This window comes from Propithecus coquereli, unplaced genomic scaffold, assembly GCF_000956105.1.
Source record: "Propithecus coquereli isolate 6110/MARCELLA unplaced genomic scaffold, Pcoq_1.0 Scaffold138, whole genome shotgun sequence".
Taxonomy (NCBI): Eukaryota; Metazoa; Chordata; class Mammalia; order Primates; family Indriidae; genus Propithecus; species Propithecus coquereli.
Window position 1 is genome coordinate 3,859,355 of NW_012138080.1, and position 21,907 is coordinate 3,881,261.

At 34.7% G+C, this 21,907-nt stretch overlaps 1 protein-coding gene across 1 annotated transcript in view; it reads right to left on the bottom strand.

Annotated features, from left to right (window-relative positions):
- Window positions 1-21,907, bottom strand: part of USP34 (ubiquitin specific peptidase 34) — a 245,992-nt gene that overhangs the window by 191,802 nt on the left and 32,283 nt on the right. Inside the window, exons 3-5 of the mRNA XM_012639191.1 lie at window positions 14,742-15,162; window positions 7,269-7,319; window positions 6,889-7,038 (exon numbers count right to left, since the gene is read on the bottom strand). Coding sequence (XP_012494645.1) covers window positions 6,889-7,038; window positions 7,269-7,319; window positions 14,742-15,162 — 622 coding nt within the window. The remainder of the gene's footprint in view (window positions 1-6,888; window positions 7,039-7,268; window positions 7,320-14,741; window positions 15,163-21,907) is intronic.

A 21,907-nucleotide genomic window follows, 5' to 3' on the forward strand; every position in this document is an offset into this window, starting at 1 on the left:
AAAGCGAGACTCTGTCTCAAAAAAAAAAAAAAAAAACCATGTGACTAAGAGTAATCTAACAAAGATATATAACATCCTACATAAAAACATAGAAAATGACAAAGTAAAGGGTATGTAAATAAGGAGACAATTACTATATTTAGGGAAGACTTAATACTGTAAAGATGACAGTCCTGCCGAAACTGATCTATAGATTCAATGCAGTCCAAAAAGGTTTACATGTGAAACTTGTGAAGGTGATTCCAAGTGCAAAGGTCCAAGAAAAGTCAAAACACTCCTTAAGAAAAAAACAGCAAGGAGGCAGCAGTTGCTTTCCCAGATAGCAAGAGTTCTTATAAAGCTCCAGAAGTTAAAATGGTGTGGAAACAGTACAAGATTAAGCAAACAATTAATGGACTATGCCCAGAGAGCCCAGATACGTACACATGAAGACATCTGATTGCTGAGCATGGTGATATGTGCCTATAGTCCCAACTACTCAGGAGGCTATGGCAGTAAGATCGTCTGAGAGTTCAAACCTAGCCTGGACAACATAGTAAGATCTCATCACTTAAAAAAAACAATCAAACAAAAAAAGGGACACCTGATTTGTGACAAAAGTAGTACTACAGAACAAAAAAGAAAGGACAGTCTTTGTGATAGTGTTAGGAACAGTGGAGATCTGTATGAAAAAGAAAATGAATCTTGATCCCTCCCCCACACTATACATAAAAATTAACTGCAGTTGAACTGTAGATCAAAATGTATAAGGTAAAACAAAAAACACTGACAAATTACATGTTAAGTTTGATAAATATTTCTTAAACACCACAAGAGAGTCAAAAGCAAATCAGAGTAAAAAAACATTACTAATACATATATCAGACAAAACACTTATATCTGAAACATGTAATCAATCTCCAAACAGCAGTACAAAAAAAGGCAGACAATCTAATTTTTAAAACGAGCAAAAGACCTAAACAGGTTCTTTGTAAAAAATATTCAAACAGCTAATATGGCTATGAAATGGTGCTCAATCTCATTAGTTATTAAAAATACATAATATGCAGGTGAACGGGTACCGACCTTAGAGGAAAAAAAAAAAAAAGAAAAATACATAATAAAACTACAATGAGATACTACTATACATTCATCGGAAATCTCTAACAGTAAAAAATACCAGGTACTGGCAAGGATGTGAAAAAATGGGGGCTCTCACAGACTAGGTAGGAGTGCAAATTAATATAACGACTTAGGAAAACCTTAGCTTCAACACTTAACATTAAATATATTCACCTAAATAACCTCATCAACCAAGAATCAACATCTAGATATATAGCCAAATGAAATGCACATACACATGTGCCAAAAGAAATGTAAAAGAATGCTGACATCCACATTAACTGTAATAACCCAAATGTCCATCACAAATAATATGAATAAATAAACATTGATATATTTATTTGTTTTGTTTTTTTGAGAAAGGGTCTCACCCTTTCACCCGGGCTAGAGTGTACTGGCATCATCACAGCTCATTGCAACCTCACTTCTGGGCTCAAGCGATCCTCCTGCCTCAGCCTCCCAAGTTCCTGAGAATACAGGTGTGTGCCACCACGCCCAGCTAATTTTTCTATTTTTTGTAGAGATGAGGTCTTGCTCTTGCTCAGGCTGGTCTCCAATTCCTGGCCTCAAGTGATCCTCCTATCTCAGCCTCACAAAGTGCAAGGATTACAGGCGTGAGCCACTGTGCCCAGCTGGTATATTTATTTTAAAAGGTTAAACATCAACGAAAATGAACAGACTAGAACTACATGCAATATAAATCTCAATGTTTAAAAAAACCAGCCAGGCATGAAAGAATGCATAATATGTGGCTCCTTTTGCACGGTTAACAAAACAGACAAAACTAAACCATGATGTTTAGGTATATAAGCTTAGGTGATAAAACTAAAAAAAAAAAAGAGGCAGGAAAGTGATCACCACTAAATTATGAATTGTGTTTACCTTTGTGACTGGGAGAGATCACAAAGGAGGCCTCTGGGGAGCTGACAATGTTTTGTTTCTTGGTTTGAGTAGTGGTTAAACAGGTATTTGCTTTGATAATTCACTGAGCCACATTATCATTCTGTATACTTCTCTGTATGAATGTTATTTTTCAAATTATAAAAAATGGTTAAGAGATCCTATTATATACAATATACATTAGAGGAAATGAAAATGAAAATAGGTAGAGTGGTATTCTTTATTTTGAGATATTTTGAGATAAAGACACAAGTAAAAATTTAAATAAAAAATGACAAGTGAAAATGTCAACACCAGAAGAAACAAATTTTAATGTAGAGTTACCATTTATTAAGCTGTTAATATTCCCATTTTGATAAATGAAAAAAGGTTTATAAAAGTAATGAAATCAAAACTACATAGTATATAACAGAGCTACAAGTCAAACACAGTATTTTATCTTTATAAAATTGACATTCCTTAACACTACTATAGATGCAAACATAAGAACCAAATTCTATATGCTATTAATCCTACAGTGTGTGTCCTTTATCATTCCTTACTGTAAGTTTTGACCTTCTCAGGTTTGCTTTTTCCCCTTTTTGCTACTAATGGAATTTTAGCAGCCCTCCTACCTGCAGGTTAAAAATCTTGGGAATAGGGAAAAAAAAGTTCCCTGCTACCCTATAACTGCAAAAAAACAGTATTCTGCATCAGAGCTAGTTCTGATAAAGTGGCAAAATGAAAACCTCATAAAACTGTCAGCCTATTCTCCTATCTAGTGTGGAAATAACCAAAAATATATAATTCTAGCCTAATATCTGATATTAAACAGTCCTTGTTAGTGCATTTGTAAAAACAGTCTTAGGACATTGAAAGTTAAGAAATTGTTCTCTGATGTGTTACTATAACTCCTACAAGCTTACATCTCTGACTACATCTCTTCCCTAATAATTTGTCATATCTGTTTTCTAAAGCATATATTTGTGAGGTTTCTTTATTAAACTTTATTTACACTTCTTTCCTCTCTGTGCATGCTAAATAAATCTCTTGTCTGTACTGGATTGTTTATAAATTAATAAAAGGTGTTACATGAGATGACAAACTTAGCAAAACATCAAGGTCTGAGGAAAGACACTATAAGCTAAAGCCAAATAACAACAAAAGGAAAATTAACTTCCATCTGGGTCTCAGTGGGGAGACCTGTGTGACTGTATTCTATTTCTCTAACCTATGTTAAATGCTGGTAAGCAGCATTCAGTGAAAACCTAAGGACCAACACAAAATAAGAAAACTATTAACATGTAATGATTTTTGTTGTTGTTTTCTTGTGGCTGCAACCACTGTTAAGAATGAATCCATAAAATAAGTGAAATAATATTTGTGCAAAAGTGAGAACTCTGCTAAAAATCAGTTTACTTTAAGAATTGATGAAGCCAGGTTTTTGAGATTAAAATAAATATATGGGCTTGAGGTCATTATCAGATTTGAACCATAATATGATGATGTAAGAGTCTGCTTTCTTTGTTGATAATTCAAACTCAGGGCAGAGTGGGTTTTCCTGATGCAAGCTCAGGATTATAGGTTCAGGTTCTATCACCACCTGATAAAGTTACCTTTCCGCAGCAAGAGTGAGGAAATCATCTTAGAAAAACAAATGGAATGATCTGGATCCCAGGAAATGCTATAAACATTTGGAATGTGCAATTTATTATAATAAATTATGGAACAAAGAGGTACTCAGTAAGGTCAGTCCTTAGCTATATTACCCTAAAAGTAGTTTATAAGTCATGGTGTTTTTTCTTTTCAAGGAAAGGACTGCCCTTAAATCTAATCATTCCGTGGGTTTGTTAAATGCAGGCATTTTTAATTTCCTATGAAATTCAGACAGTCCCAAATAGGGACTTCAGCCTTGTTGAAGCCAAAACAGCATGGCTAAACAATCCATCTATTTCTCAAGAAAAGAAACAGATATACAAAAATGACCAGGGTTTATATAATAACCCCCTAGACAGGAAACTACTGTGCTCTAGATCAACTTGTATGCACCCCAAAATCTCTGAAATTTAAAGTCCCTGAAGTTTCTCAAATGCAGAGATGTCTATTTTTTTGAGACAGAGTCTCAATCTGTCACCTGGGCTAGAGTGCAGTGGCATTATCATAGCTCATTGTGACCTCAAACTCCTGGGCTCAAGAGAGCCTCCTGGCTAAGCCTGCTGAGTAGCTGGGACTACAGGCACATACCACCATGCCCAGCTAAGAGATGTCTATTGTAATTGTTTAAAGAGACCACTAAGCATTTATATAAACTTCAGGTGGAGTAGTCAAAACTCCTAATGCTTTAAATGTCAGTAGCCCTTTTAGAAAAACTCCAGATTGTGGGGAAAAAAATAATAATAAAGCACAGGTTCTGCAATAACCTTGATTACAAAAAGCACTATAAATTAACCACTTAATTTGTACCAAAATATTAATTATATAAAAGAAATTAGATTGCAGAGGGCCAAATCTAAAATATTTTTAATGAGGAAAAAATGGCAATTAAAGAGATACTCAATTGAGTTATTAAAACCTTTGGTTAAAAAGTATACCTTATACTCTCAGGAAAAAAACACAAATACAGATTACAGTATTCAAAACAATTACATTATTAATTTAAGCAGTATGGCTAATTTTAAATCTAACTTTGCTTTAATAGCCTTAGCTTAGTTGCAGGATGAAGCTATGCAAATGATAACAGCCCACCAATTAGCACTCATAAAAAGCCTGAAGAGAAAGATGAAACAGAATATAAGCCTAAACCTTCTTTCTTTAGTAAAGGATAACTTTTAAAGATAAAGTATTAAAGTCTTCAGCAAGCCTTCCATAATAGACTTTTAATCAAGAATTGGTAAAAATAAATTCAAGAAATTCAGTTTAATCTAGGTTTACTTAATATTCTTGATTAAGGAAACCCTTTGATAAATTATTTTAAGAGTTTTAGAATTCAAAGTTACATGCCTTCTCCAAATTAACAGAGTGTAAAATTAAAATGTTAACACGGCATTTCGATGCACTCAAAATTTAGATTTTATATTTTCTTCCAGAAGAAGCCAAACTGAATAAACCTTCCTATCGAACAAGTTTCAGTCAGAATAAAAGAATCAGTTAAGCATTTAATAGCTAATATGAATAACAGCTACCAGTCACTACATAATTACCAAGTGCTATATTACAAATTTAAAAATCTATCCTCTCATTTTAAACCTCACAACAATCCTCTAAGGTTGTGGTCCTCAATCCCTGGGCCACAGAGCTCCACTCCCCACCCCCCAAATCCTCCTATCCCCATCCATTCAATGGGAAAATTGTCTTCCATGAAACTTAGGAAGGAGGGGTGGGGGGAGCCGCATAGTAGGAGGTGAGCAACAGGTGACCAACTGAAGATTCATCTGTATTTACAGCTGCTCCCCATCACTCACATCAACACCTGAGCTCCATGGAAAAACTGTCTTCCATAAAACCAGTCCCTGGTGCCAAAAAGGTTGGGGACCACTGCTCTAAGGTAGATACCATCATCATACCAAATTTACAGATTAAAAAGAATTAAGCTTAGATTCAAGATTCAAACACAATTGTGAATCCAAAGCCTACATTATTAACCTACATTCCGTACTACTGTATATAGTATTTTCAACCTATCAAAAACCATGGAATTTAGAAACTAAAAATGACCTTTACGGAAATAATTTGTTTCAAATATGGAAACATGCAGGTCCATACATTCAATAAATCTGAGTAATGCCAGTGCTCTTTCTGGTGTACTCCTTTCTTGCAAAGAGGGTATCATTGAAAACAATGAGTATCAACAAAATATCTGGTTAGGTCCTTTTTCACCCAATATTTTTATTTTATATATGTTTATTTAAATATTTCATATTAGTTATTTAAGGTAATTCAGTTAAAAAAGAATTCAGGGCCGGTCGCAGGGGCTCACACCTGTAATCCTAGCACTCTGGGAGGCCAAGGCGGGTGGATTGCTCAAGGTTAGGAGTTCAAGACCAGCCTGACCAAGAGCAAGACCCCGACTCTACTAAAAATAGAAAGAAATTAGCTGGACAACTAAAAATATATATGCAGAAAAAATTGGCGGAGCATGGTGGCACATGCCTGTAGTCCCAGCTACTCGGGAGGCTGAGGCAGTAGGATCGCTTGAGCCCAGGAGTTTGAGGTTGCTGTGAGCTAGGCTAAAGCCACGGCACTCTAGCCCAGGCAACAGAGTGAGACTCTGTCTCAAAAAAAAAAAAAGAATTCAGGCTTTGGTAAAGTTACATTTAACTTTTGCCATACCAATTTTTTAAAATGATCACCAGAATAGATTATTAAAGGCTGAATTTTAAAATACAGTAAAGTATAGTAAAGATTACTTATCTTCACTTCCATACTTACGGTGCTTCCAACTAACTGACATTCACAACATATGAAAGAATTAACTTCTTTACAAAGGCAAAAAGAAATCTCCATTTGGAGATTGAAGTCAGGCACACTGTAGTAGTAACTAGGCAACCATCACTTAAGTAACCAAAAACCCTAATAAGCCAAAAATTTCCCAAGAAAAAATCCTAGGCAAGGAAAGTTACAAACCAACAGAAGAGTTTTGTGTATAGATACTTATATGTTAGATGAAAGAGGTAATGTCTATAATTACCTATTTTAACTTTAAAAATTCACGAATTTGTTCAAATTCTAATTTTAATATAAAGACCTTTAAAAAGATTTCTGTACCCAATTTTTTCAAAACATAATCCAGAAAAAGAAATTACTGTACATACAAATCATTCAAAATCTGCCTTTTCTGTAATAAAATTCCTATTACTGAAATGCTAGACACTGCTCCCAAGACAAAGATCAATTCTAAATAATACTTACATTAGACACAACTGTAATAAATGCATGTGCTATAAGAAATGGCAAAGTTTCAGGAGTTCCATATTCAAAGCAATCCTTCATGAGAGAAAGGCCATTTTTCCCACAAAACAAACATACATAACGAAGCAAATGCAATGGTACTTCTACATCCTGCGAAAGTAAAGAAAATATGTCATTATGTTAAAACTTACCAGGAATAATTTTCATTTTATTAGGAATACTGGAAAGATACTAATGAGACATAAAAATAAACTCAAAAGATATACATGAACAAAAATACAAAACATATCTGCCACAAAGGCTTTGTAATAAAAACAAAAAAGGAAAAAAGGACCTAAAATTTCTATGAACTTTAGAATGAAAAAAGATAAAACACTTACATTCATATCACAGAATGCCCCTAATATGTTACTTTCTTGAGTTGATATATCCTAATTTAAAAAAAAAAAGTGAATAAAATTAGGTCATAACTACTGAATGATGATCTAAAAAACGTAACACTTTTCTAAAAGATTGATTTTATAAGTCAAAAAACAGATCATTTTACAGTTGCTTCTCATAAACAGTGACAGTCCTAACTGAAGCTAGGAAGACTCACTCAGCTCTAAGATATATTTTAACCCCTCTTCAAAGAAATCTTCATATAGTATGTACTATATATTATTTTGCCTTCTTATGGAAAAATTAATCTTGCCTTAAAAATCAAGGCAATTCTTAAAAATATACATTATAACATATTTAAATGGTTTTGAAACTATGCTCTGGAATTCCCTAGGGGTATACTCAAGAGTTCCACAATGTGCTTTCCATACACAACATTTAAACTCCCTAAAAGCACACTCATCTTATTGTTGGTGAGGGTATAAATTGGTATGATCTTTCTGAAAGACAATCTGGCAATATCTATCAATATTTAAAATGCACATTTCCTTTGAATCAGCAGTTCATCTTCTAGATATTTATCCTAAGAAACTAATCAGAGAAATGCTAGAACATGTATACATAATGATGCTCATTGACATTATTTACAATACCTCAAAATTACAAACAGCTGATATCCATCAATCGGATAGCTATTAATAAAAAAAGGGGAAATAAACATCCAGTCTTTCACAACTCTAACAATAATATGGTGAAATGGGTATAAGGGATCTTTTTGTAATGATGGAAATTGGTGGTAGTTTTAAAATTGGAACGTGGTAACGGTTATACAATTCTGTAAATTTATTAAAAATAAATTGTATATTTTAACCAAGTGATTTTTATGGTATATAGGTCACACCTTTGAAAAGCTATTTAAAAAAGGTGGAATCATATGTACAAGCATGGAAAGATAATACCTTGTTTTACATTTTTTAAAGAACAGCATTTAGGATCATCATGTGACGTTCATAATTTAAATGTTTGGAAATACCTGAACTAATCTGTTAACAATGGTTTTGATGAGAGAATGGAGAAAAAGAAAGAGGTTCAAGGCTTTTTTAAAGTGTGCATTTTGTATGTTCTGTATTAATCTGTCACACCGAAAATATTGCTTTTATAATCAGAAAACTATACACTTTCATCTGAAAAAAGCTACCAAAGAAACCCATTCATTCACTGCCATTATCTGTTTTAAATATTTAAGCTCCACTGCTAAAGTGAAGTTTGATAATGACTGAAAGCAATCACATAGAACTCTCAGAAGATTTCAAAATAAACAAAAAATGTCCTTAGAAAAGTCAAAACACTTCTCAAAGTAAGTGCACTAAACCTCCTAAATCTGCTCCTGGGCTTCCACTACCAGGACCACAGTTCAGTCTTTAAATTATTCTTAACACACTTTTTCACTGTCTTCAAAAAGTCCAGAATTTCTATGATATTGTTAAAAACAGAATCATGGACCATTCAAATGCAGATGTATCAGCATTTTTTAAAAAAACAGAGACTCATGGACTAGGTGAACCACGCTATAATATTAGAGTCAAGATTCCTAGTGGCTAACATGAACACAACTAAATCTCCTGTGACTAAGTACATGGGCTTGAGGTTATTATTAGATTTGAACCACAATCTGATGAAGAGTTTGCTTTCTTGATAATTCAAACCCAGGGCAGAGTGAGTTTTCCTGTGATGCAAGCTCCGGACTGTTGGTGCAACATGTTACTCACAGACTTGGTTACATACATTTTGGTGACTCAGAGGAACTGTTTTACCAGTTCATACTTCTACTCTGAATACATGAAGATAATATTTTCCTAAAGTGTTATTATAATCTCACTTTAAGTAGTATATGAAAAATTAACATAGATCTGCAGGTAAAAACACTAGGAAAAACACTAGGAAGTCTCACTAAAGCTGAATCAACAGTTTTCTTTCGAAAATTCTAATTTTAGGTAATCCCTGAATAGGCCTTAAGAAATGTATCAGTGATTTTAAAGGTTTTTTTTTCCCCCAAAATCTCACATTTACTAAATGAGATAATGCCATCCTATTTTTAGAAGCAAACAGAAATTTACCTATTATTTTAAAACAGAAAACAAAGAGAAATAAATGAGTAACTACAGATTAAAGCAACTCTATATATAATTAAGCAAATGCTGCTCCATGATCAAAACACGAAGAACTGAAGGTCAGTGGATTGGGAATAAAATTTCTGCTTAAAAAGAAGTCAGTGATGTTGGAATTAGTGATGATTATACAACTTTGCAAATATTATAAAAATCATGAAATTGTACAATTTAAAAGGTGAATTAATTTTTTTTTTGTATTTAAAAGGGGTGAATAAAAAAGTCAGTTTAAAAGGCACCAAGAGAAAACCAGCCCAGGTTTAGAAATGTGTAAAATAATACAACATATATATATTTAATCTGCCCTATCATACCATAATGTAACATAAGTGCAGTGGTCTCTCCTTTCTACAAGTTTTATGCTCATTTTCACTCAGGAAAAAAACTTAGGAAAAAAACATGAGGGCAATATATCATTTCATAGAATTATACACAATTTTCAGGATGATTTTTATCCTGAATTAATATTACTATTTCCAATTACCAGATCTTTTAAAATATTATCAGCTTCGGCCAGGCACAGTGGCTCACACCTGTAATCCTAGCACTCTGGGAGGCCGAGGCGGGTGGATCACTCAAGGTCAGGAGTTCGAGACCAGCAAGAGTGAGACCCCGTCTCTACCAAAAAATAGAAAGAAATTATCTGGACAACTAAAAATATAGAGAGAGAGAAAAAATTAGCCGGGCATGGTGACACATGCCTGTAGTCCCAGCTACTCGGGAGGCTGAGGCAGAAGGATTGCTTGAGCCCGGGAGTTTGAGGTTGTTGTGAGCTAGGCTGACGCCACGGCACTCACTCTAGCCCAGGCAACAAAGTGAGACTCTGTCTCAAAAAAAAAAAAAATATTATCAGCTTTGATAGGGAAGATAAGAAAGAGGGGGGGGGGAAGGGAGGCAGGGGAGAGGCTCCAAGTTCCCCTCGTATTTAGTATTGGCAATGAATGCAATAATACAGTGATTAGGTCAAATGATTGATAAGTAGTAGAGTAGAATAAGACCTAGATTCCAGGACTCTTCTCAGCAATCTGCTGTGCAAACCTGATCAAATCTTTTAACCTCCATAAGTCAGTTCCCTCTTCTATAAAATAAGGATGTTGACTAGGTTTTTAAGGCACAGTTATGCTATACCATACTAACACAGGAGTTTTGAATCTTTTCCCTCTAAAAGTTTTAGTCAAGTTGTGCCTCTAAAAAATTTAAAAGAACTAAAAATCAAAATCAAAGGCTTTATCAGAAAAGGATAGCACAGCAGTATAAAGGGAAGACTGGATGAACTATCTCCTCAAAGAAAAGTGGGATAAAAATCTCTAGTAAGCTTTATTGCATAATAATAGGTTTTCTTTGAAATAATTGTGTATAGCCCAGAGCGGTGGCTTATGCCTGTAATCCTAGCACTCTGGGAGGCCGAGACGGGCGGATTCTTTGAGCTCAGGAGTTCGAGACCAGCAAGAGTGAGACCCCGTCTCTACCAAAAAATAGAAAGAAATTATCTGGACAACTAAAAATATAGAGAGAGAGAAAAAATTAGCCGGGCATGGTGACACATGCCTGTAGTCCCAGCTACTCGGGAGGCTGAGGCAGTAGGATCACTTGAGCCCAGGAGTTTGAGTTTGCTGTGAGCTAGGCTAATGCCACGGCACTCACTCTAGCCAGGGCAACAGAGTGAGACTTTGTCTCCAAAAAAAAAAAAAAAAGTTGTGTATATACACAGAAGTTCATAAATATAAATAATTTCATAATGCACAGGTCTGCTACCAAGGTTTTGATCTAAGTCCCTTTCAAACAGCTGACCCTCAACACATTTAATTACATGGTCACTGGGACAGAAACTAGAAATTTTAGTGTATTTGTAACAAATCATTGTTAAGACATTAGAAATCTAGGAAAGACCTATAACAAACAGAAAATTAAAGCAGCACTTTAACTTAACAGAATTCTGTATAAAGGAGGTTCCTCCTATACTGTATCTACACCTGAAAAAAATACGTGTTTTTCATTAGAATTTTACCTCAAAGACCTCATGAAATCATTGCTTTCAAACAAGTACTCACATAAAAAGATCCTCAAGGACCAGTAATGAGGCACTTTATTTTATAAGGGAAAGTATAGAGGAATGTGCCTAGGCTTAAATTTAGAGATTACCATTTGTGAAAATGAGAAACAAGCAAACTGATTTTAGGAGCAAAACAGCAGATTTAGTATTGCTTATGGTGCTACATTGTTAAGAAATTTTTAACTGGAGAACATTTACTTCTGCATGAAATTCACTTAGCTAGGTACCTAACCAAACTAAATTTAGCATCTCTTAATCACCAATTTAAGACATTAAAACACCATGTGGTATATTCTTTTTTTGTGTGTTTGAGACAGGTCTCACTCTATCACTCAGGCTGGAGTGTGGTGGCATGTCTGTTCATAGTTCATTGTAGCCTCAAACTCCCAAGCTCAAGCAATCCTCCTGCCTCACCCTCCCAAGTAGCTGAGACTATAGGCAAGCGCCACCATGCGTGGCTAATTATTTTTAAAATTTTTCGTAGAGACAGAGTCTCACTATGTTGCCCAGACCGGTCTCAAATTCCTGGCCTTAAGCAATCCTCATGCCTCATCCTCCCAAAGTGCAGGGATTACAGATGTAAGCCACTATGCCCAGTTCATGTGATGTTAAGATTAAATTTTTCAAGTTTGCAAAATGGGTCCCCTTTTTGCTGAAAAACATTCTGAGATGACATTTTTTAGAATGTTAAATATATTTTATATCATGCAAGGGATTCTTTAACATGTTTTATATGAGGAGCTTCTGAACAGCTGAACATGGACAGGTTCCTGGAGGGTGGCACACCCAGGGAATGCATGGAAGCTCTGCACCCCTTCCCCCATACCATGCCCTATGCATCTCTTCATCTATATCCTTTGTAATATCCTTTATAATAAACTGGTAAACATAAGTGTTTCCCTGAGTTCTGTGAGCCACTCTAGCAAGTTAATCAAACCAAAGATGAAGCTGAGGAATCCCAATCTGAAGCCAGTCAGTCAGAAATTCCAGAGGCCGAGATTTGCAACTGGTAGGAAGAAAGAGGTCAGTCTTGGGGAATGAGCCCTCAACTTGTGAGGCCTGATGACGTCTCTGGGTAGATAGTGTCAGAATTGAAATAGAAGACACTCAGCTGGCGTCTTCTGCATGGTGTGTGGGGAAAACCCCATATTTGGTCACAGAAGCCTTCTGTGTTGATTGTTATGGTATGAGAACAGAGGAAAAACACATTTTCGGAGATTTCCCAAAGCACAGGGGATAAGTAAAGGTATATCTAGAAATATATATATATGCAAATGCATAAATGTGGATATTTTTGGTATATTAAAAAATGTTTCCTATATAAATACATACATCCACATATAAAACCTAATAATTAAAATATAGACTGGGCTTGGTGGCTCACACCTATAATCCCAGCATTTTGGGAGGCTGAGGCAGGAGGATTGCTTGAGGCCAGAAATTCAAGACCAGCTGGGCAACACAGCAAGATCCTATCTCTACAAAAAAATAAATAAAATTTAACATACATACAAACCAAAAAAGGGGGGGATTTCTATATGGGAAGATAATAGATTAAGAATTCTAGAAGCTAGAGCAAAATCTGACTTAAAATATTCTTATGGAGAATTCTAATAGGGAAAAGATCCACCTCCTAAGCTATGTTTTCAAACTGTGTCAATTTAATATAAAAATATTCTAGTAAAGGAGTATCACATTCTACAAGAAAGAGAAATTTAGCAAAGCCAAATCTACAAGTTACAGAATAAGCTGGAGAAAGAGGCAGACTTTAAAAAAAAAAAAAAAAAAACCGCAACGCCATGTGGTAGATTTTCTCCACATGGCTTCTCGTTCTCCACTAGGGTAGATATTGGCTTCCTTATATGGCAGTCTTAGCAGTGCTCCAGGAAGGCAAAAGTAGAAGCCTGTAAGGCTTCTTAAGGTACAGCTTCTGAAATGGCAGAGTATTAATTTTGTCACATTCTATTTTGCCACATTCTGTTGGTGGAAGCAATTCACTAGGGGAGCCCAGATTCAAAGGGGTGGGAAGGCCACAACTCTTTCCATCCCAGGATGCATAGGAAACAAGGTACAAGATATAAAATGAAATTTTACTTCTCCTCCTTCCAGAAATAGAATCTACTACACCACCCTTTTGAATCTGGGCTGCCCTTGTGAATTGCTTCCACCAACAGAATGTGGCAAAATTAATACTGTGCCCTTTCAGAAGCTGTACCTTAAGAAGCCTTACAGGCTTCTACTTTTGCCTTCCTGTAGCACTGCTAAGACTGCCATGTAAGGAAGCCAACCTTCCCTACTGGAGAATGAGAAGCCATGTGGAGACAATACAGGAAGCCCCAAACAACAGCCAGCACCAACTACCAGACACATGAGTGAGACATGGACCTTCTAACTCATCTGACATTCAAAGTAAATGCAGCTGCATAAGTAAATCCACACAAAACTAGCAAGGGAATTGTCCAGCCAACTCAAACAATCGTGAGAAATAATAAACCACTGTTGTATTAAGTCACTAATACATCACCACATAAGTGTCTCAACTCCTACAATATCTAGAAAGAAATCTCATTATCTAAATAAGTTTAAGGTGGATTACTAAACTCTTGGAATGCTTGTAAAAATATCACTTATAGAGTCAAGCATTTTGACTTACAAAAGGAAAATATTATTATTTAAAACTACTAATCACAAATAATTTGTTAAGCTTTTTTCTTTTTTCTTCTCTTTTTTGTTCTTTTTTAAAGACAGGGTCTCACTCTTGCCCAGGCTGGTCTCGAACTCCTGAGCTCAAGCAATCCTCCCTTCTCGGTCTCCCAGAGGGCTAGGATTACATGCGTAAGCCACCTCGCCCGGCCTAAGCTTTTTTCTTGATGAAGGAGAATACCAAAGTCTGTAGACTGTTTCTAAGAATGAAATTTTAAAAATTCTGCTTCTTTTTCCTCAACCATTTTTTTTGAGTCACAATAAGCAGAGAATAGAGACCCACAGCAGCAAAGTGTTTAGATCACTAACAGTTTAGTTTCTGAGTTCAGTTTATAAATCTTTCCTTTACAGGACTATGCTGAGCAAAGTTTCAGCACAAATTGATATAGAAGTGTTTTGGAGAAAACTATAATAATTTTGGTAACAATGACTTTTATAAATTTTCCCACCAATAATAACTGTCTTCATATTTATTTATAAGTGAGAAACAGACTGCCACACTATGACTTGGTATTACTTAAAAAATCACAGTACCTATGTTTACATACCTCTATAGTAGGATGTGTATTATGCTTGTAAGCAGTATATAAGGGAAACTGAATTTGAAAAATTTTTGCCACACAGAGTAAGAGCTTTTCCTTCTCATCTGTACTCCATAAACTAAAAGGATCAGGACTCTTTGAAGATTCCTCCTCAGTCAGATTACAAATTCTTGTAGAGTTTGATTTCTTCTCTATTGACTTTTGTCTTTCTGTACTTCCTTCATTACCCTCTCTATCTACATTCAGTGGTTCTTCTGCTTGATTACTCTCATCTTGCCACGTGGAATCTATGTTAATAGTAGTACAATGTTTACAAAGCTGGTCCCGGAGCACTTGAACTTGGGCAATCACTAAGTTAATAAGTGCACACACTACTTGGTTAAAAATTTCCAAATGCTTATATTCCTTGAAGCAGCATAGACATTGCCTATAAGAGAAAAAAAATTCAACAAATAAATACTTCCTAGAGAAGCAGTTAGATTTTTTAATAAGTAATTTAAAAACATAGGTAAGCAAATACTAAAATTCTTTCTAGACTTTAGTTTTTATTTTCTCCTTCCTGCTGAGGTAGCACCATAATAACTTATAAAGATAGCATCACACCAACAACTGGTATTTTAGTATAAAGCCACCATGTTAGGCTTATAGCTGTCATCCACCATTTTATGCATTTACTTATCTGTTCTTCTACACGAGGAACTATTTAAGAACAAGAATCATGGCATACTTCTTTGCTTCTCCAGTACCAAGTATTCAATATATGTTTAGTAAGTATTAGGAAGCTGGCTATAACAAAATACTTTATTAGTAAAGCTAGCTGGTTATTTAACAAAGGGTTTTTTTGGTCAACCAATAAAACAGCTGCATTTTAAAATTAGTAATTTGCTTGAAGGCTACTTCGGAGAGGTGTTCTAACACTGTTTGGTAGATCAAAGGTATTTGGGAACCCCACACCACCACCACCACCACACACACACTCTTCAGCTCCTATAAAAAATAAAAATAAATAAAAACAAAAGAGTAAGTCAGAACACAAACCCAGTTCTCTTAGGTATGTTTAGTTAGTAGCATGATGCTTGACATATTGTGGATTATTAAAAGAGTGAATTAATAAGTAAATAATATACACACAAATACCTGGTTCTGATAATATGTGTACCTGATGATGGATGACAGTTAAGCAACTATTATTTATAATTTGCACCTAGTAATATTATCAAAGCAAAACATCTATATTATAGTGCAAATAGATCAACAACTCCCTGTATGACCAGGTAGAAATAACTTCATTTCTCCAGGTGTGGTGAATTTGAAGTATGGCCACAAATTCTTTGATACTCTTTCTGTTTAAAAAGAGAAGCTCAACTTTCCTCCCTTTGAATGTGGACAGGACTCACTTCTAATGAATAGAATGTGGCGGAAATGACAATGTGACATCTGAGACTAGGTCATAAAAGACATTGCCACTTCTGCCTTACTTACTCTCTTTTGAATCACTCACTCTGGGGGAAGCCAGCTATCATGTTGTAACAACATTCAAACAGCCTGTGACAGAGTCCACATGAAAAAGAACTGAGTCTTCCCATTAACAACCAGCACTAACTTGACAACTATGTAAAGCAAGCCAACTTGGAAGCATATCCTTCAGCCCAATATAAGCCTTTAGATGACTATAACCTGGCCAACATCTTGACTAAAACCTTATAGGAAACCCGAGCCAGAACCAACCAGCTAGACCACTCCCAAATTCCTGTCCCATTGAAACTTTGACAATAATAAATGTTTACTGTTGTTTTAAAATACAGTAGTATTTTTGGAGTAATTTGTTACACAGAAATATATAAATGATACATCATGCCTTTTTTCTCTGTGGCAAAATGAAAGGGTTTTTACCTCTAAGGTATCCTCCCAGTTTTAAAATTCTATAATGTCGCAATTTCCACAAGAAGAAAAAACACATTGTTCCTAAAGTTCTTCTGATGAACAGAATTTTCCTTTAATATTTAGGAAAAATTAGTTTCAAACTTGAGTATTTCTGTTTAGTAAAAATGGAATTTGAGTTTCCAGAAAAAAGATCTTGGAGTCGTATTTGGATGAGGAAAGTGGAAGATTCAGGCAAATTTACTTCAAAAATAATTGTTAGGAAATGGCCATTAAACTGCTTGGTTAACTGACCTAGGAAACTAATTTTCAAAGACAAAAATGATGTGAACAAAGTAATAGGGAAAACTGGGTCTGGGTCCTTGCAGATCCAAAATATACACAAGTTCACGGAGAGGTATGAGTCTAAGTGGGGGCACACACACAATACATTTTTTAAATAATTATGTTAAATAAATTATACTTTTTATTCTATTACACTCAATTCTGAGAAGTCTAGGTATATGAATTCTCAATATGGCATTTCTCTATGTATATACCATATCCACATGCAAGGGGGAAAAAGTGTTTTTAAATAAAAACATGACTTTCAGTTAAGCTCCACTTGATTTTACACATAAACTTATTAGTTCCCTGTTCCATACCTCACTACAAATATACTAAAGGAAAAAAAGACATAACTCTGTAAGTACTGGAACAAAAGATGACAGATAATAACAAATTTTGGTTGACAGAAAAGGAAGAAATAATTCAAGTGACATAAAGAAGAAATAAGCTTGGAAGGGGCTACAGAGGTTTATACGAACAAGAAGAAAAATCCACTCCATGAAACACTAAAAAGACTCAGGACTTAAGAGTATCAGGTAGCTCTGAAGGGAGGGATAAAGTATGGGGCAGAAAACAGGAGGATTAAATGAAAGGTACAATTAAAACCTGCAGAGAGCCAGAATACTATTCCTACTTCACCCAGTGAAACAAGTTTTTTTCTGTACAGAAAGTGAACAAAATAAACTCAGGAACACCAGATACTGAGGAAGGCAGGTATGATGAAACTGAAAACAAGAGAAGTGAAATGTATGAATAAATAGTGAACCTGCTCAAGTACTCGTCCCTGTCCAACAATCAGACTAACATATCTCAAAGCCAAAAACTGAAAGATACCTGTCTTGGAGAATATCGACAGTCCAAGAGAAAAGTCCATTTATTCCCAGAAAGCAAGCCTAAAGCCTACTCACCATTTTACTATCATATAGCACAGGCCAACATCTGAGGTGCCCCACCCACACTAAACTTCCAGCTCACTTTTTAGTACCACTCTCTTAACCACAAAAGGATAGTCTCAGATAATAAGATTTTCAAGAAAAGCCTACATCACCAAAGACAGATAAAAACAAATGGTAGAAAAACAAAAAGAAATTCAGAGGAAATAGATAAAACGCAAGAAGTAAAAAAAAGAAAAAAAAGTTTTAACTGTAAACATTGTTCCATTATTTCTGTCCTTATGGAGCTACATGATTTTTTTTTCCTTTAGTATATTTGTAGTGGGATGTGAAACAGGGAACGAATAAGTTTATGTGTAAAATATAAATTATATCCTGAGAGACGTAAGATATATTAGATTACTGAAAGAACAGAAAGTTCTAAAAATATAAACTCAGGGGGAAGGGGGGCAGGGGCAACATACGTAACCTAAACATCTGTACCCCCATAATATGCTGAAATAAAAAAATAAATAAAATATAAATTCAGATTACATTATAGAGCCCCTTTAATATGTACAAATATATTATGTATCTTTATGTATATACATCATTTATAATTTAAAAACCAATTAAAATTATGGCAATTTATAAAATTCAACAGAAGGTCCAGAAGGGAAAAAGGAAGAAACCTCCCACAAAGTAGAACAAATAATAATAATGGAAAGAAAAAGAAAAGTAAATAATCAAGAAAGTACAATATCTGACTAATAATAGTTCCAGGAAGGCAGAATAGAAAATAGGAGGTGAGGAAATTATGAAATAAGATTTTCAGAACTGAAAGGTCCACAAAGCAGATACCATCATGAAATTTCTGAAGCTGAATAGGAATAAAGATCCTAAAAGCTTTCAGGAAGGGTGATAAGAGTAACAAGCAAAAGCTCCACAATAAAAATAGCTAATCTTCTCCAAAGAAATATTAGAATCTAGAATACAATGGGTCGATACTTCAAAATTCTGATAGAAAATAATTTTCCACCTACAATTCTGTATCCAACAAAAGCTATCAGTAAGTATTAATATAAAGGTAGAAGAAATATTTTAGGACTGGAAGGTCTAAAAAACATTTTTAGACCCATGTATCCTTCCTCAGAAAAGATGTCCTCCTAACAAAACAAGGAAGTAAGCCAATAAAGATGACAAAATGGAATCCAGGCAACTGGAGATCCAATACAAGAGAAAAGCAAAAGAAATTTCAAGGATGAGATCTGAAAGCAACATAGCAGTTTATTAAAAACCCTAGAGAACAATCAATACAAACTAGAGCAAGAAGATAAGGCCAAATGAGACTGGGAGGGGGGCAGAAATAATGCATCACCTACTGATGTATAATATAAAAACTAGTATTAAAAAGGGTTGGAGAGTTTGGGAAGAATTAGTGATGCATACATAGGAAATTAACTGAATAAAAACAAGTCAGTAAACCCTAGGAAACCGAGAATGTACGAGATACAAAATGAACTACAGAATCTTTTTTGGCTCATGACTAAGCAGTATTTTTACTTTTAGAACTACCCTTAGGACTGATATAACTATACTGAGAGGGTGGGGAAGGGTAAAAGAATGAAATCCTTACATATCATTAAAAAGAAGTTCATGAGTTATTCCTAAAATTGATAGATGAAGCAACAACAGTAAAGCATATAACAGCATTTCAGAATACTCTACGAAGATTAATACTAAAACCAACATCTGAAAGAGTTGAGAACAGGAGGCTGAGGAGACAACAGACATATTTTCTTATTATAGGTCTTTTCTTACCAATTGATTTTTTAAAAATATTACCTGTTTCTACATCAATATCATTCATACCCTGCCACTATCCAACCTTATCATATTTCTTCTCAGGCCTACCCTGTTATTTCCAGCCTGTTAATATTTCCTTATCCAAGTAGATTATATACTGCCCACCTGACTGGAATGTGCTTACATTTTTTAAAAAATGCACTGATAATTTCTAAATGCCTAGCATAAAGTATGTAGCTTTAATAAAATTAATATTAAATAAACATTCATGAGGAACCTGTATGTCAAAATGGGTTATTCCCAAGCTGGATTCTAGAATTCCATCTACCAACAAAGATTCCAATGGGTCTAACATCATTTGCCCTAGCCTTGTATTGCTGAAAGCATGAAAGGACTACTACTCCACAGCATTCGACCTCACCAAGAATTATTTTATGTATGAACTAGAAAAGCAATACTTTAAATAGTAGTCAATATCGGTATCCCACTGGTCAAATTTCTTGATGCCAAAATAAAAGGCAGAGCCTTAAAGAGTGGAGCACATACATTAACCTATTCAAAAGCAATAGCCTCTAATACTGTTATAAAAAATAAAATTTATTAAAACAATGAAAACCTAAAGCAATAGCTTCAAACATTAAGCACAAATGACAAGTATAAAAGGTACTATTTTTAGCCTGAAAATACGAAGATCTGACAGAACCTCACCCGGGCTGGCAACCAGAGTTCATACAGGGGAGAAATGCTGAAACCAAGTTAAAAAGTAGAGAGGTAGGAGAGTGCAAAGAGCTCTGAATGTCTGCTAAAGAACGTGGAAATTACAAGATATATACACCTAAGCTTGTCTTGTAATAAGCTTAAAACAAGTAAAAAACAAAACAAACAAAAAATTAGCAATGCTTCTTACATGAAGAACTATGCCTTGTGTTATCAGTGCTTTTGTCACACACCATATTCATTTCAGATCCTTAGATGCTCTTTCCCTAATTTATAGTCTTCAATTTATTCTCCAATTCTTTTTGTTCCTCATTCTCTGAATTAGTTTCCCTCCTATTCCATTCCTAATCACTAAGGCAACGTTAACAAAATGATGATAATCTGTTAAACCAACATGTGTAACTAACTTCCCTAATTTTATAGACAAAAGGAGTTGAAGCTGTATGACTATTACACAGCAATTATAGATGAAGACATTATGTGATATTTGATGACATGGAGAGACTGACCACAGTAAACCATGCATTAAAGATCAGATTATAAAACATACAGTAAAACCACATTTTTGTAAAATCTTAAACTATACTGTTCACAACCTCCTACCAAGGATATACACAAAAAGTTATCAGTTGTTACTTTGGGTGGTGGCATGTTATTTGGGGTTTTTTTAACTTTGATTCTCTATATTTTCTTAAAGGTTTTTTTTTTTATATAATGAATGTATCATTTAAGAAAAAATAATATACAAATCTTTATAGTGTTTATAAATATTAAATTCTTGTCAACATACTATTTTTTAAGCGAACTTTCTCTTTTGCCTACATTCCAGTCAATATGCCAGGTTTCTGGTTTTTTTTTTTTTTTTTTTAAAGAGTCAGGGTCTCACACTGTTGCCCAGGCTAAACTGCAGTGGTGTAATCACGGCTCATTGCAACCTGGGAACTCCTGGGCTCAAACCATTCTCCCCTCCTCAGCCTCCCAAAGTGCTGGGATTACAGGCATGAGCCACCAGCCCAAAACAAATTCTTAACTATTGGTAACCTTCCATTGATAATCTTATGAAAGCTATTAACACTCTTCTCCCAGGAAACATAAGTAACATTTTGTGTGAAATGTTATGGGTTCATTAGCTCGCTAAGGATCATTTATGGGCCCTGTGGTCCATGGGACCCAAGTTAAGAATTCCTTTTGCAGATTAACTGTGTTTTATTAATAGCTATTTATCCCCTGTAAGAACCACAATCTTAATCTAGGCAACAATATTTTCTGATGTTTAATAATTTAGGGGTTGGGGGGAGAGGAGAAAATAGGCAAAGACTGTTACTACAAAGCACTGTGACCCAAGTAAGTATTTTATTTTCACTTCTCCCCTTTATCAACATTAACAATTAGAAGTATAGCATTCTACTTTTATTACTATCAGCTAAAAGCTGTTCATACTTATTGACATGTGAACAGAATTATAAATGTTACAAACTGTATTTTCCAGTTTGGTCTTTCATGCTTTATTTTAGCTTGTCTACCCTTCAATTTATATTTCATTTTCCAAAATAAATTTTAACAACTTTA